The sequence below is a fragment of the Lagenorhynchus albirostris genome, chromosome 9, assembly GCF_949774975.1.
Source record: "Lagenorhynchus albirostris chromosome 9, mLagAlb1.1, whole genome shotgun sequence".
Classification (NCBI taxonomy): Eukaryota; Metazoa; Chordata; class Mammalia; order Artiodactyla; family Delphinidae; genus Lagenorhynchus; species Lagenorhynchus albirostris.
In genome coordinates this window covers 13,585,554-13,599,822 of record NC_083103.1, presented here as the reverse complement: position 1 = coordinate 13,599,822, position 14,269 = coordinate 13,585,554, and the positions used below count along the sequence as shown (strand labels likewise).

At 44.8% G+C, this 14,269-nt stretch overlaps 2 protein-coding genes across 8 annotated transcripts in view; one reads left to right on the top strand and one right to left on the bottom strand.

Annotated features, from left to right (window-relative positions):
* Positions 1-4,287: 4,287 nt before the first annotated feature.
* HARBI1 (harbinger transposase derived 1) lies at positions 4,288-13,395 on the bottom strand. Its single transcript, XM_060157713.1, has 3 exons — positions 13,291-13,395; positions 11,367-12,185; positions 4,288-6,204 (listed from the first exon to the last, which is right to left on the bottom strand). The coding sequence occupies exons 2-3, from the start codon at positions 12,034-12,036 to the stop codon at positions 5,825-5,827; spliced, it is 1,050 nt and encodes a 349-aa protein (XP_060013696.1). The 5' UTR covers positions 12,037-12,185; positions 13,291-13,395; the 3' UTR covers positions 4,288-5,824.
* Positions 13,396-13,686: 291 nt separating this feature from the next.
* ATG13 (autophagy related 13) overlaps positions 13,687-14,269 on the top strand; it is a 46,382-nt gene continuing 45,799 nt past the window's right edge. For 2 of the 7 annotated variants that reach the window (XM_060159264.1, XM_060159262.1), the window contains exon 1: positions 13,693-14,042. The gene's annotated coding sequence lies outside the window, so the exon portion shown is untranslated. Of the gene's footprint in view, positions 14,043-14,269 lie in introns of all 7 variants that reach the window. The other 5 variants (XM_060159265.1, XM_060159267.1, XM_060159266.1 and 2 more) reach the window with 5 other exon arrangements.

The following is a 14,269-nucleotide window of genomic DNA, read 5'->3' as shown; positions in this document are numbered from 1 at the left end:
CAACTAGAGAAAGCCTGCATGCAGCAACAAAGACCCAACGCAGCCAAAAATTAAGTAATTAATTTTTTAAAAAAGAGTAAGGAATCAAGGCAGAGGTTTATTTCTCTGTCATATAAAAGAAATCTAGGGTAAGGTGTGGCCATTCAGCATCAGGGACCAGGCTTCTATCTTGTTGCTGTGACATGTTCAATAAGTGTTTTTTTGTCTTAGATCCAAGACAGCTGCTCAAGCTCTAGCCATCATGTCTACATTCCAACCAGCAGGAAGCTGAAAGAGGAAAGGCATGTCTCCTAGCCATAAGGACACATCTTGAAAATAGCACAGGACATTTCCACTTACATTCCACTGGCCAGAATTTAGTCACATAGCCACACCTAACTAGGAATTTGTCTTTATCCTGGGAAGCCATGTACCCATGAAAAGTCAGGGGCAAGTGGATTCTAGGAGATGACTAAATAAGCAGTCTGCCAAATTCCTAGAGCCAGCTGAGTAGCAGGCAAATAGACTTTGCTTTACTGTTTCCCAGGGCTGAGTTTCTACTTCTAGAATACACGCTTTAGGGAAGCTTCCTTCTTGGGGAGGCTTGTGGGGCTTAATTTCTAAAGCTACAGCCCTCACTCAAACTTGACCCATACAATGACTTTATTTTGAAACCTTGATTTCAGTGAGGAAAACTAAACAAACTACTTTCGAGGCTATAAGAAGTTTTCAGTTTTTCAAATCTGGAGACATTTATGTTTGGAAAAACACCTGAAGGTTATGCAAATATAAACCTAAAATCAACATCTGAAAATGGAGATGTTTGAGAAACTGAGGCTAGACTGCTCTGTGAAACCATGCAAAAGATGGTTTATTCTGCAGACAGAGTTGCATCTTTACAGATAAGTTTCATTAGAGAAATTGTTTCAAGTGTGACAGTAAACTCCTATTTGTTCTTATCAAGTCTATTTGGACAGAAGAGTAGATCACAAAAGATCAGGGGTTGAAACCTTCAAACACACAGAAATCTTTTTACACTGGAGGAAGACCTGAGAAAAAGAAACCAGGTGGGCAGAAGGAAAGATCATCTTGGGATGTAACACAGAAGCCTACACCTTGGTGTTAAAAACTCAATAACTCATTATTATGCTGATTGTTGATTATTGTATTCTGATAGGATTCTTCTAGAGGAGTCACCCCCCTTGAAGGTAAGAGGATGCTTCCCCTGAAGTAGGGTGACCAACTGTCCCAGATTGCTAAGGACTAAAGGGTTTCCCAGGACACAGCACTTTCCGTGCTAAAACTGCGACAATTGAGGGCAAACCGGGAGAGTTAGTCACCCTAAGAGTAAATATAGCCACTGTCAATCACGTAGAAAGAATATGGAAAGACTAAACCAGGGGACTTCCCTGGTGGTGCAACGGTTAAGAATCCGCCTGCCAATGCAGGGGACACAGGTTTGAGCCCTGGTCTGGGAAGATTCCACATGCCGTAGAGCAACTAAGCCGTGTGCCACAACTACTGAGCCTGCGCTCTAGAGCCTGTGAGCCACAGCTACTGAGCCCGTGTGCCACAACTACTGAAGCCTGCGCGCCTAGAGCCCATGCTCCACAAGAGAAGCCACCACAGTGAGAAGCCCGCGCACCACGACGAAGAGTAGCCCCCGCTCACCACAACTAGAGAAAGTCTGAACACAGCAACGAAGAACCAAAGCAGCCAAAAATAAAAACATATTAATTAATTAATTTTTTAAAAATGACTAAACCAGTAATGAGGATTTGGGACTTACTGACCTGGGGGAATTGCCTGTGATAAAGGGTGAAGGGAGGGGAAAGGAGAGAATGGGAGGAGACTGTTCCTTATCTTGCTCTGGGCTCTGAGAAACCTAGGACATTGGGTGGTAGGAATCAGGCCTGAACCTAAGATGAGATTCTGTAGCAGTACCATGAGTCATCTTATTGCGAAGTCCAGGAAGAGGAGTTAGGCCTTGAGCAGCCAAAATGATGAGCCGCTTGTAGGTTTTGCGTTGCAATTCTATTGCTCTTTGGTAGTCTGCTCTCATGGCACTGTGGGATAATGTACACACTTTGGGTTTGACGGTAAAGGTAGAAGCTGTGTAGTGATGTAGGAGCAGCCCAGGGAAGAGGAGAGATCCCAGAACAGCAGGTAACCATTCACAGAACCATAACAGGCTTTTCCTTCTCTGGAATTATTTATATAGGATAAATTTCTAGTGGTGGAATTTATCAATGGATTGAAATGTATGAACATTTTAAGACTCTAGAATGGCATGGAAATCAGCCCTTCTATAAAGACAGCTGTATATGTAAGGGTTAGAAAAAGTCTCAACAGACTGAAACTGAATGTTTTGCTGGGCAACATGGAGACTCCTTTCCAAAAGACTTTTTGAAGTTTACCAGCCTGTGATTTCAAGGTCTACTTTTCTTGTTCTTGTTTAATATCAAGAGATCTCATACCTCCTATTTGATTATCACGAAGTAGGGTCTTAGATGGTAGTCACATTAAAAAAAGAAAAGCCTGTGAATTTTATGTGGTTAGGTTCCTGGGGTGTCTCCAGCCTTCAACTAGTATTTTTTCTTCCTTCCTGCATTGCCATTTTAACTTAGTCCGTTATCTCTTATACCCACAATTTTGTAAAATCTGGGTGGGATCTAGGGAGCAAAAGGGACCTGAGGATATATGCATGCACAGTGGTTAAAACTCCAATTTCTTTTTTTTTTTTGCGGTACGCAGGGCTCTCACTGCCGTGGCCTCTCCCGTTGCGGACCACAGGCTCCGGATGCGCAGGCTCAGCGGCCATGGCTCACGGGCCCAGCCGCTCCGCGGCATGTGGGATCTTCCCAGACCGGGGCACGAACCCGTGTCCCCTGCATCGGCAGGCGGACTTTCAACCACTGCGCCACCAGGGAAGCCCAAAACTCCAATTTCTTATTTTCTTGATCTCTTCTTAACTTCCCCTACACTGTCAGGGAAATCAACTGTTAAGCTCAGTTCTTGAGTTTCCAGTTTATTATTTCAGGTAGGGATGCAATTGTAGTATGTCTATTATCTATATAGCCTCTATTTTATTCCTCCCTATCTCTTATACTTTTTCATATATGATCCCATTAAAATTGTGTCTTGTTTCTTTGTCCCTAAATTAGATTAACTTGCTATAGATCCTTTACAGTCCAAGAAAGGAGCTCCATCTCTGTTTAGTTCATTTTAAACTAAGAATATGTTTATGGTCCCTCTTTTGTATAATTTGGAATTAGTAAACCGCTGATAACCCAATATTGTAGTTTTCCCTTAATACATCCTGGGACTTTTGCTGTCTTGGAACAGCTAAGGGCAAATGTGGAGAACTTCTATGCTGGCCAGATGGAATCATCTACGGGAAGATGAGGCTTATATAAGACAGGTGAAATCCTTGACTCTGTCCCAAAGCTATACCAGGAAGATACTATAAATCCACAATAAGGACCTCAAGAGAAGACTTCTCAGGCACCTATAAAAAGCCCCTATAAGCAAACCCTTGGCAATTTGGAAATAAAGATCGTGATCCCTCCCCTAGGTCATTCTGAGGAAAGTGTAACTGGACTGAAAAAAAATCCTGGCCTATAAAAATCCAGGTCGAAAGGAGATTAAAGGAATAGATTTTAACAGTTACTCTGTGGAATTATTAGGAAATAAAATGCTCCCAGGGAAAAACACTTCCAGCCAATGTTCAGTCTGTTCAGCACTTAGAAATTATCTTTGGTGTGCAAGTAATAGGCTTGAAATTGCTAATGAATTCTCCCCCAGACTGTCCCTCCCACTGAGGCTTCATGTCACCATCTAATGAGTTAAGTTGTGAAAACCCCAATTTTCCTTTAATGTGGTTTTCTAAAGCTAAAATGCTAGGCACTTTCCAAGATTACACTCCACCTTGCCTCTTAAGATGCACGGGTGGCAGTATGCCTTTCCTCATGCAATACTCATAATAGAACCAAAACTTTAGAGGGAAAAATACCCATCAGGAAACTTGGAAAGACTGTGAGAGTTAAAATATTGCCTTATCAGGGAGACAAAGCAAGCTTGGGTCACAGGTTAAACTTTACAAAGAAAAAAACATAACAGGGCACCTCTATTGCATAACAAATAGAACAAAAGTTTCCAGTCACCCCTTCATTGTCCACTCCCATCTCAGCAATATCACTGTACTTGTTAAGCTCAACCTCCTGCCAAATGGACCCACTCCTTACAGAGTAGGATGATGATGGAAAATAGCATTTGGAGTAGAAATAAACAGCAGATAATAATCCATAATTGTTTTTAATCTTGTGGATCAGTCACCTTCAATTTATTTCCACATTTCTTTGGTCATCAGCTGTTCATTTCTTTACTTTGAAAATCACCAGATTAACACTGCCAAAGACAGGTAGGAAATGATCCATGAGGACAATTCAGAGGGATCACACGGGTGAATGGCTGAGAAACTGGGAACAAAACAATCCTCAGGGAAGTCTCTATTTTGTCCCAGCAAAGGCACCAATGTGTGAACCTAATTCACACTTTCATTATTCCAATCAGGTTATTTTTATATCAGTATAATTTTAGAATAAGACTTGGTGGAGGATTATTTATTTCCTGAGAAATTCTGTCCATCACTTTACACAGAAGATATTCAAGTAGGTCTAACTCCAAAATTCATTTCATACCAATAAATTATATTCCTTTTACTTCTCCTTTTTTTTTTTTTTTTTTGCGGTACGTGGGCCTCTCACTGCTGTGGCCTCTCCTGTTGCGGAGCACAGGTTCTGGAGGTGCAGGCTCAGCGGCCATGGATCACGGGCCTAGCAGCTCTGCGGCATGTGGGATCTTCCCGGACTAGGGCTCGAACCCGTGTCCCCTGCATCGGCAGGCAGACTCTCAACCACTGCGCCACCAGGGAAGCCCTTACCTCTCCTTTTTATTACATGTCTTCTGTATCCCCTAAACTTTCTTTCTGAACAAGGAATTTCAAAGCAGAATGGCCCAAAAGACATCCTAACATCATGATCATAAGAAATGTGATCTATTTAGATGTGGACTGTCTAAACCTGGGTGAATTTCCTTTGCCCATCAATCTATCAGGGTCTTTAGATCCCCTGTAAAGTGTAAGCTTGCTATTTTGTCTCTATTTGACTTGTCTTCTTTAAGCTGATTGAATTCTTAAACCCATTTAGCCTTTAGCTCCTACTCAGGGTTGGAAGTAAGAGATTGGAGTCCAGATGTTCTCCCTGGGAACTAGGTCCAAGCCACAGCTCAGTTATTACAGACAGAATTAAGATGGAGGTTTTGGACTGTCCTTAACCTCCTCTTAAAAACACAAAGCTGAAAAATCACATTAGTAGCCGTTTATTTATGTCAGAAGACCATTTCCCAACTGAAATTTACTCTTCACACTTGCCTCAGATTATGCCTTTATAGGTAGTAAAGTAGAAAAGCTAAAATGCCATCCATATCTTTCAGGACAAGTATTGTTTTCTTTTGAAATCTCTAGATAACTGCTTTGATTTTGTAAGCACGATATAAACGTCTACAACCAAGGAACTTTCAAATGAGTGAGTGGTGCTAACCTGGTGTTCAATGGATAGTAGAGAACTGTTGTCTCGGAGGTTTTGGTTTAGTTAATAAACTTGCAAATGAATCGAGATATTCTGGCCTAGCCTCAACCTTTCTAAAACACGCAGATTAAATGTCAGTTTGTGACAAGTGTCCACACGCTCAGTTATGCTAGATGATGGAACTGTGTAGGGGGTGGTGAGAGGGAAAGTTTGTCACAGCTCCTTCTGGAAAGCCTCCCCGCTCCCCACCTTCCACATTAGCTGAAGTGAGTGAGCATCAACTCCTGACGGATACGGTCAGCCTCTAGGTCCAAGGACTCCATGTGCTCATACTCTTCCTCAGGAGGCTGTTCCACGGGTCCTGTCCCTGGAGAGGACCAGACATCCAACCCATGCTCCAGGGAGATGTTGTGGAGGACGCAGCAGGCCAAGATGATGTGGCTGGACTTCTCCGGTGAGTACTGCAGTGCCCCCTTGGATCCATCCAGGCAGCGGAATCGGGAGCAGAGGGTTCGGAAAGTCTTCTCAATCACACTGTGAGTTGCAGAATGGGCCATATTATAGCGATATTCGGCTGGAGTTTCGGGAATGTGAAGTGGGGTCATAAGCCAGGTGCGGAGAAAGAAGGAACTGTCACCTGTGGGGAAGGCCCAAAGACATCACAGATGTTTATAACTGGAATACAAACAAAAAGGAAAATCCAGGAGCATGTACAGAGAATGGACAAGAAAATGCAACAGCTTCCGGAGCCAAAGCACACCAGGGAAGTGAAGAGGGAAATGCTGTGATAAAAAGCCCATAGCTAGTCACGAGCAGGAAGACCAGAGTGAGTCTTGGCTGGGAATACCCTTGGTTAAAACCAACAGAGAAAAGCTGACCCGGCTAAAGAAAGCTAAGTCTGAAAGAATGTAGGACAGAGGTGAAGGTACTGGAGGAAATGAAATTCCTGGATTTTCTTTTTTTGGCCGCGATGCACTGCCTGTGGGATCCTAGTTCCCTGACCAGGGATCAAACCCGGGCTCCCGGCAGTGGAAGCGCGGAGTCCCAACCACTGGACCTCCAGGGAATTCCAGGATTTTCTGAATTCAGAGATATTGTTCTTTAAGAAAAAGTTAATATGGCTTCCTTGGTGGCACAGGTGGTTAAGAATCCGCCTGCCAATGCAGGGGACAAGGGTTCGAGCCCTGGTCGGGGAAGTTCCCACATGCCACGGAGCAGCGAAGCCCGTGCGCCACAACTACTGAGCCTGCGCTCTAGAGCCCGCGAGCCACAACTATGGACGCCCGCGTGCCTAGAGCCTGTGCTCCGCAACAAGAGAAGCCACCGCAATGAGAAGCCCACGCACCGCAATGAAGAGTAGCCCCCGCTCGCCGCAACTAGAGAAAGCACACATGCAGCAAGGAAGACCCAACGCAGCCAAAAATAAATAAAATAAATTTAAAATAAAAAAGGTTAATAGAAACTATCACATAGCAAGCCAATCTTCAAAATCTCTAAAGAGCAAGAGTGCAAGAGAGAAAAAGAGAATTCTGCCAGGAGACCTCAAAACACTTGTGAGGAAAAATCTCTGACTTTACCATTAAAATGTCAGGTTTGAAAGCACTACCTAGGGATTTCAGAGTATTTCAGAGACAATAATCATTCAATCTCCCAGTGCTAAGAAGAATAAGAGAAAACTCGCAGCAGAGATGAGAACTCAGGTGTTCTGCCTTCCTAGATATTACATTCATTAGAACCACGCCTTTGTAATAGAGGAACAGGTAGAATTTCACATTAACAAGGAGACCATAAATATAATGATGCAAGTAGTAATAGGGATAAAGAAATAAAATCAGAAGTCAATTAAAATAATATACACAAGGCATTTCCCTTAAGTGACTTCTTTATGGAATAATCCTGGGAAGTGCTAAAACCAAAACAAAACTGGGGTACAATGTCCCATTACAATAGTGCAATGTTTCTATAATGTTTAATTGTCCTGACTCACTAAATCTGGAAGATGAAATGTCTCAGAGGAACAACCCCTTAGAAATTTGAGACAAATAGACCTGAGGAATACCATCTTGTATAGTTGCTGTGTTCCTCACCCACCATCAATTTCAGTAAATAGTTATGGATTGTTCAGAGAGTGCTAGGCACTGTTCCAAACATATAGCACTCCTTTCTTCTAGGAGCTTACATTTCTTTTTTTTCTTTTTGGCCACACCATGCGGCTTCTGGGGTCTTGGTTCCCTGACCAGGGATTGAATCCCGGCCTGTGGCAGTGAAAGAGCCAAGTATTAACTACTGGGTTGCCAGGGAATTCCCCATGGGTTAACTTTATTTTATTTTATTTTTAAAATAAATTTATTTATTTATTTATTTTTGGCTGCTACTCTTCGTTGCGGTGCATGGGCTTCTCACTGCAGTGGCTTCTCTTGTTGTGGAGCACATGCTCTAGGCATGCGGGCTTCAGTAGTTGTGGCACGTGGGCTCAGTAGTTGTGGTACATGGGCTTAGTTGCTCCGCAGCATGTGGGATCTTCCCAGACCAGGGCTCGAACCTGTGTCCCCTGTGTCGGCAGGCGGATCCTTAACCACTGTGCCACCAAGGAAGTCCCAACTTTATTTTGAATGATATTGACATATAACACTGTATTAGTTTTAGGAATACTGGATTAACTTTAAATATCTGAGATGGCTCACAAAATTTTCAAATTGTATATTTAGCTGACTTTTTTCCTCCTAAGTACAACCTATTTTAATTGAACTTGTCCCTACTAAATACTGAATTTTAGAAACTGATGTTGTAAATAATAATGAAAATAATATCTATGACTTGTCCAATCCCAACTCCACTAGGCAGATACTACTGACCTTATTTTAAAAGTGAGAAAATAAAAATAAACGTCACCCATCCTTTGATATGTTAGGCACAGGAAGAGGAAAGAGCTAGTCACTAAATGCTAATAATGTCAGACTCAAAGTCACTAAAACAATGGTATAATGCTGTAAAAGAGAGTAAGAAAAACATTTAAGATGACTAGCAAAACAAAGAGATACTAGATATTTGTTAAACGTCTCTTAAGAAACAGTATGAGCCTTAATTGGGAAGACATACAAGACAAGCTAGTTAATGTAGACCTCTTATAAAATGCTGCATCATCATTAACTGGTTATAATCCAAGCACCACTGGCAGACAGACACTCAGGAGGGGATTAGGAACAGAATTCCTAAACAGACTACAATTGCTTACATGATCAGTCATCCAAGAGACATTCTGGCAGATCTTACCCAAAGCTGCTTAACAAGACTAGCCCAAGAGCTGAAGAAATAACTCAGGCTGAATTGTTTGTAGGAGCAGGTACATTTAGAGAAGAGGAATTAGGTGATGCCCTCTGAAGGGGCATACGAGAATGAGGACATGAAGGGATGACACCCAAGATGAAAATATGCTAAACAAACAAACCAAAAAAAACAAGGGGGAATCACAGCTAGTTCTAGGTTTGGCAAATCTAGTACCATTCTACAAATTTGATGGTGTTCTTAGGATAAAATCAACCATCTTTTTTTTTTTCTTTTTTTGTTTTGGCTGCGTTGGATTTTCGTTGCTGCGCGCAAGCTTTCTCTATTTGCGGCAAGCGGGAGCTACTCTTCGTTGCAGTACGGGGGCTTCTCATTGCAGTGGCTTCTCTTTGCAGAGCATGGGCTCTAGGCGTGTAGGCTTCAGTAGTTGCAGCATGCAGGCTTGGTAGTTGTGGCTCGCGGGCTTTAGAGTGCAGGCTCAGTAGTTGTGGCATACGGGTTTAGTTGCTCCGCGGCATGTGGGATCTTCCCGGACCAGGTCTAGAACCTGTGTCTCCTGCATTGGCAGGCGGATTTTTAACCACTGCGCCACCAGGGAAGTCCCCTTAGCTGGCTTTAGAGTTAGGGTACCAAAGTGATTTCATAAGAAATCAGCTTGGAACCCAAGTACTTCCCCAGCTGTGGAAGAAGTAGTTGGATGAGACACTTGCAGTCTTCCCTTCACTTCTTGGTGTGAGTTGTATGAAAATGGAATTTGAAAATTCAGAGGAGGCAAAAGGTGGGATTAAGACAAAGTTCCACTAGGGTAACGAGAAGGTGGGGCACTGACAACAGTGTGTAGAAGCAACAACTGGGGGCTTCCCTGGTGGTGCAATGGTTGAGAGTCTGCCTGCCGATGCAGGGGACATGGGTTCGTGCCCCAGTCCGGGAAGATCCCACATGCCATGGAGCGGCTGGGCCCGTGAGCCATGGCCGCTGAGTCTGTGTGTCCAGAGCCTGTGCTCCGCAACGGGAGAGGCCACAACAGTCAGAGGCCGGCGTACCGCCAAAAAAAAAAAAGAAGCAACAACTGAAGAAAATCAGTTAAGTTCCAAGATGTTACTCATGGTACCCTGGCAGCTCTAAACCAATCAGTGTGACAGCAGTCTCTTCTCCTCACCTGGAACAGTGGGCAGGGGTGGGAGGGTTCTTTTTTTTTGGCTGCCCCGTGTGGCATGTGGGATCTTACTTCCCTGACTAGGGATCAAACGTGTGCCCCCTGCAGTGGAAGCGTGCAGTTTTAACCACTGGACCGCCAAGGAAGTCACAAGGGGAGGTTTTTCTTTAACTGCCAACAGCACATTAAAGAGAAAAATTCCTGGGTGTTTATTACAAGTAAAACACTGTGTTATGAACATGTGCAGTGCAGACATGATTAGTGGCCTTAAAGAGAGGTCTTCCAATCCTTAATGTGCCTTCATCTCCCACATAACATGTTGTGTACAAGATAACCCTTGTCCTATTACTTACATAGAATGGTTCTTTTTTTAAAAAAAAAAAAGACAACAAAAAAGCTGCCAGGCTCGAGGGTTTTATCACTGTTAACTAACTGTATTCCTCCCAGCTCTACAGTCACATCAGTTTGCACTGCTCCGTACTGAATAGGTTTTTGTCCTACTCAGATCATTAAGCCAGGCTTTCCGAGGGCACTCAGGCAAACAGATCTATGAAGTGAGTTTCCATAAGAACTGAATAAATGCACTGTCTACTATCATTTTCATACAGATATCATGGTGTCAATCACCAATGGCAAAAATAATACATTTTCACAATACTTTAGAGTGAACTTTCATATATATTCCCTAATCCTAACAATAGGTATTACTGCCCTTAGCATTATTTTCACCATTTTACAGATGATAAAAATTAAGGCTCAATTGTATGGATGTACTATATTTAACCAGATCTGCATTGATAAGTATCTTGGCTATATTTAAGGGGAATGCTTTTGTAGGGTTGTCGTTGCTATTGTTGTTTGTGAGTACAAAACACTGCTGCGATGCAAATGCCTGTAATTTTGTTTTACATATTTCTGAACATGTACCTCCAAGAAGAGCTGGGTCAAATTGTATGTTTTTAAATGTTAACAAGTGTCCTTTAAATGTTGATTTAAAAAAATTAAGGCTGGGGTGGTCCAGTGGTTAAGACTCTACCTTCTAATGCAGAGGGTGCAGGTTACATCCCTGGTCAGGGAGCTAAGATCTTACATGCCTAGAGGCCAAAAACCCAAAACATGAAACAGAGGCAATACTGTAACAAATTCAATAAAGACTTAAAAAAAAAAAAAGACATTACTTCTGTTTCAGTCCTGCTTAAAAAAAAAAAAATTAAGGCTCAGAGAGTTCTCATCTGAGGTCGTGCTTCAAACAGAACAGGACTGAGTTTCAGGTCTATAGACCCCTATATTTCATTCTACTCTGCCCCAATTTTTTTTTTATAGTTTCAAAAATGAAGCATTTACACCTGCAGACTTACCAAGCAGCCAGCTCTCTTTGTGCATCCCAGCTTCGAACTGACTGCTGAGAGAAGACTGCTGCAGCACAGCACAGTCCTGGAGGCTCCCCGGCCAGTTTGTTTCCACAGTCATCAGTGCCCCTCTGATGTCACACACCATGAGGCAGTTTAAAGAATGAAGACCTTTGCGGTTCACATAGGAAAGGTCTTCAGCATTTGGTGCCTTGATTGCCACATGGATACAGTCAACCACCCCTATGACCCCTGGCATCCCTGCCAACCCATAGAATTCATCCTTCAGAGCCTGCACGGAGGCTTCATCAGCTGGAAAGCGGATGAACTGCGAAGCTCTTTCCACAAGCGCTTCGGTGACATTGGCAACACATCGACTCATAGATGCCTGACTGATTCCAATAGCATCCCCCATCCGAGTCTGGAAGGAACCTGAGGTATAGAAGCCCAGTGCTGCAAGGATCTGTGTCTCTGGGCTAATAGCCCTGGATCTCTGAGTAGGTCTAGAAAGACTGGCCCCCAAGAGCTCCACCAAGTAATAAATGAACTGTCGAGGAAACCCATACATGGACATCAAGTATTCATCTGTCACATCATCCAGCTTAAAGCGGTCCAATGTGCGGTGACCTCGGCCATATAGCAAGAGATCACAGTCAAGTACTGTTATTGGTATAGCCATGGTACATGTAACTGTTGTCTCTCCTTCCCTCTGCTACTTTTCCTGAACTCTTCCCACTGAAGATGTTGGTGCAAGAAGGTATTTAAGGAAGTGTCAGAATTCAACAGCTAACCATCATTTAAATGGCTCTGGCATTTATAATCTTCTCTCTGTAAAGGTTAAAGAAAAAAACGAAAAACATTAGAAACCTACCAAAGACTTTAAAGTGATTCAGGGGCTTCCCTGGCGGTCCAGTGGTTAAGACTTCGCCTTCCAAGGCAGGGGGTGCGGGTTTGATCCCTGGTGGAGGAGCTAAGATCCGACATGCCTTGCGGCCAAAAACATAAAAAAACAAAAACAAAAAATACCAGAAGCAGTATTGTAACAAATTCAATAAAGACCTTAAAAATCATCCACATCAGGGCTTCCCTGGTGGCGCAGTGGTTGAGGGTCCACCTGCAGATGCAGGGGACGCGGGTTCGTGCCCCGGTCCGGGAAGATCCCGCATGTGACGGAGCGGCTGGGCCCGTGAGCCATGGCCGCTGAGCCTGCGCGTCCGGAGCCTGTGCTCCGCAGCGGGAGAGGCCACAACAGTGAGAGGCCCGCGTACCAAAAAAAAAAAAAAAGAAAAGAAAAGGTGCTATAACTGTAACTCGGTTTTTCTCCACTAACTCATGATGGCAATACAACAGGCTTGCTTTGGTATGAAGGAGAATGGGAGCTGAATTTTGGTGGCTCATTTAATGCCTGGCATTTGCATTGGGAAGAACAAAAGATTAATGGAGGTGATGGCATAATTATCCACAAAGTAAAAGAGGTCTGCTCCTAACTATACAGGCCACGAAGCAGCTGACGTAAGTCATAGCTACCCAGGACAGGGATTAGTCACGGCAGGATTCATTACCCAAAGCCCTCTGGCTCCACCTGATAAGTAAGGGGTAAGAGATGGGGGTGGGGAGGGGGGAGTATCGTTGTTCAAACTAGTCTAACAAGGGAAGAAGGGGCAAAAAACCGCCCACGACCCAGGCTGGTAGACGGGAGATTCTGTGTTGTAACAAAAGCCCTTCCCCTCACCCCAAGAAATCCAAATCGTGAGGCTGAGGTAAAGGAAGTAGGGAAGACCAGATAGGTTGGAAGGAAGGCGCAAAAGAAGAGGCTGGGAGAGCTAGAGCTGAGAGGACACTCCACCTCTAAGGCTTTTAAAAAGATGTCTTAGAAATGAATACGGAAGTGTGATTGCCCCGGCCACTCAGTCAGCCGAGGCCGCTCACCCACCTCTCGGCGGCTGCCAGATTACCAGCCGCACTTCCCACCCACCCAGCCGGGTCCGGCCCTCCTCCGGAACCGGCGGCCGAGCACAAGCCGCCACGGCGCTCTCTGTAGGCACCGCCCTCTCGCGTCACCGCCCGCCCCAAGCCGTGTCCTCACTGCCGCTGCCGCCGCAACCTGCGATTCGCCGGCGCACATTCCACACACGGCCCAAAGGTTCACGCTCTTTCAAAGACCGCCTCTTTACGCCTTTGTTTTCTGAGACGCTTGAAGAGATTGGTGAATCAGACTTACATGGTAAGGAAACCAGTTTTTATGGGAACGTCAAACAGGAAAGAGATTAAGTAGGTCATCCATACTGTGCCGAAAGGGCGGCTGAGGTTAGATAGCTGTATTTCCCCCATAGCCCTCTTCCTCCCACCGCCGTCACCGAAGCGGATGAAAACAAACAGTAACGATGGCGGCGCCGGGAAGCGACAGGCTGCTGGGCTGAAGGCAGGAGTGATCACTTGAGCTGTGAGGGAAGCCCTGAAGAGCGCCTGTAGACGTGAGTGCGACAACTCGCGCAGTCTTGGGAACGAAACTCCCGGGGCCTGCGAGCCACGAGGCTCCTGAGGCGTGAGGTATTATCTGCGACCCGTGCTGTCAGTGCAGCTCCGGAGCGCGGAGCTCTCAGCCAGGAGGCGCAGCTGGCCGGCCCCAGGCCCCGGCCTCCGTAATGAGAGCCCCGAGCCACTCTCTGTGTCGCAGCTTCACAGGTACTAACTTTAGGGGGGATACCCCCGGATCTCTCAGCGCCCCCGGGTGGGAGGCTGTGGACCTGCGGCCTGCGGCCTGTCGGGTACGTCCTGGCGAAGCCGAAGCCTATTAGCTGTAGGTCAGTCCCCTAAGCTTTCTTTGGGAAGTCGGGTTACTGTAGGCTTCATTGGCCCTTGATCATTCCCAGTCCTTACAGAGATGCCCAGAGCTTTCGACTCTGCTTTCT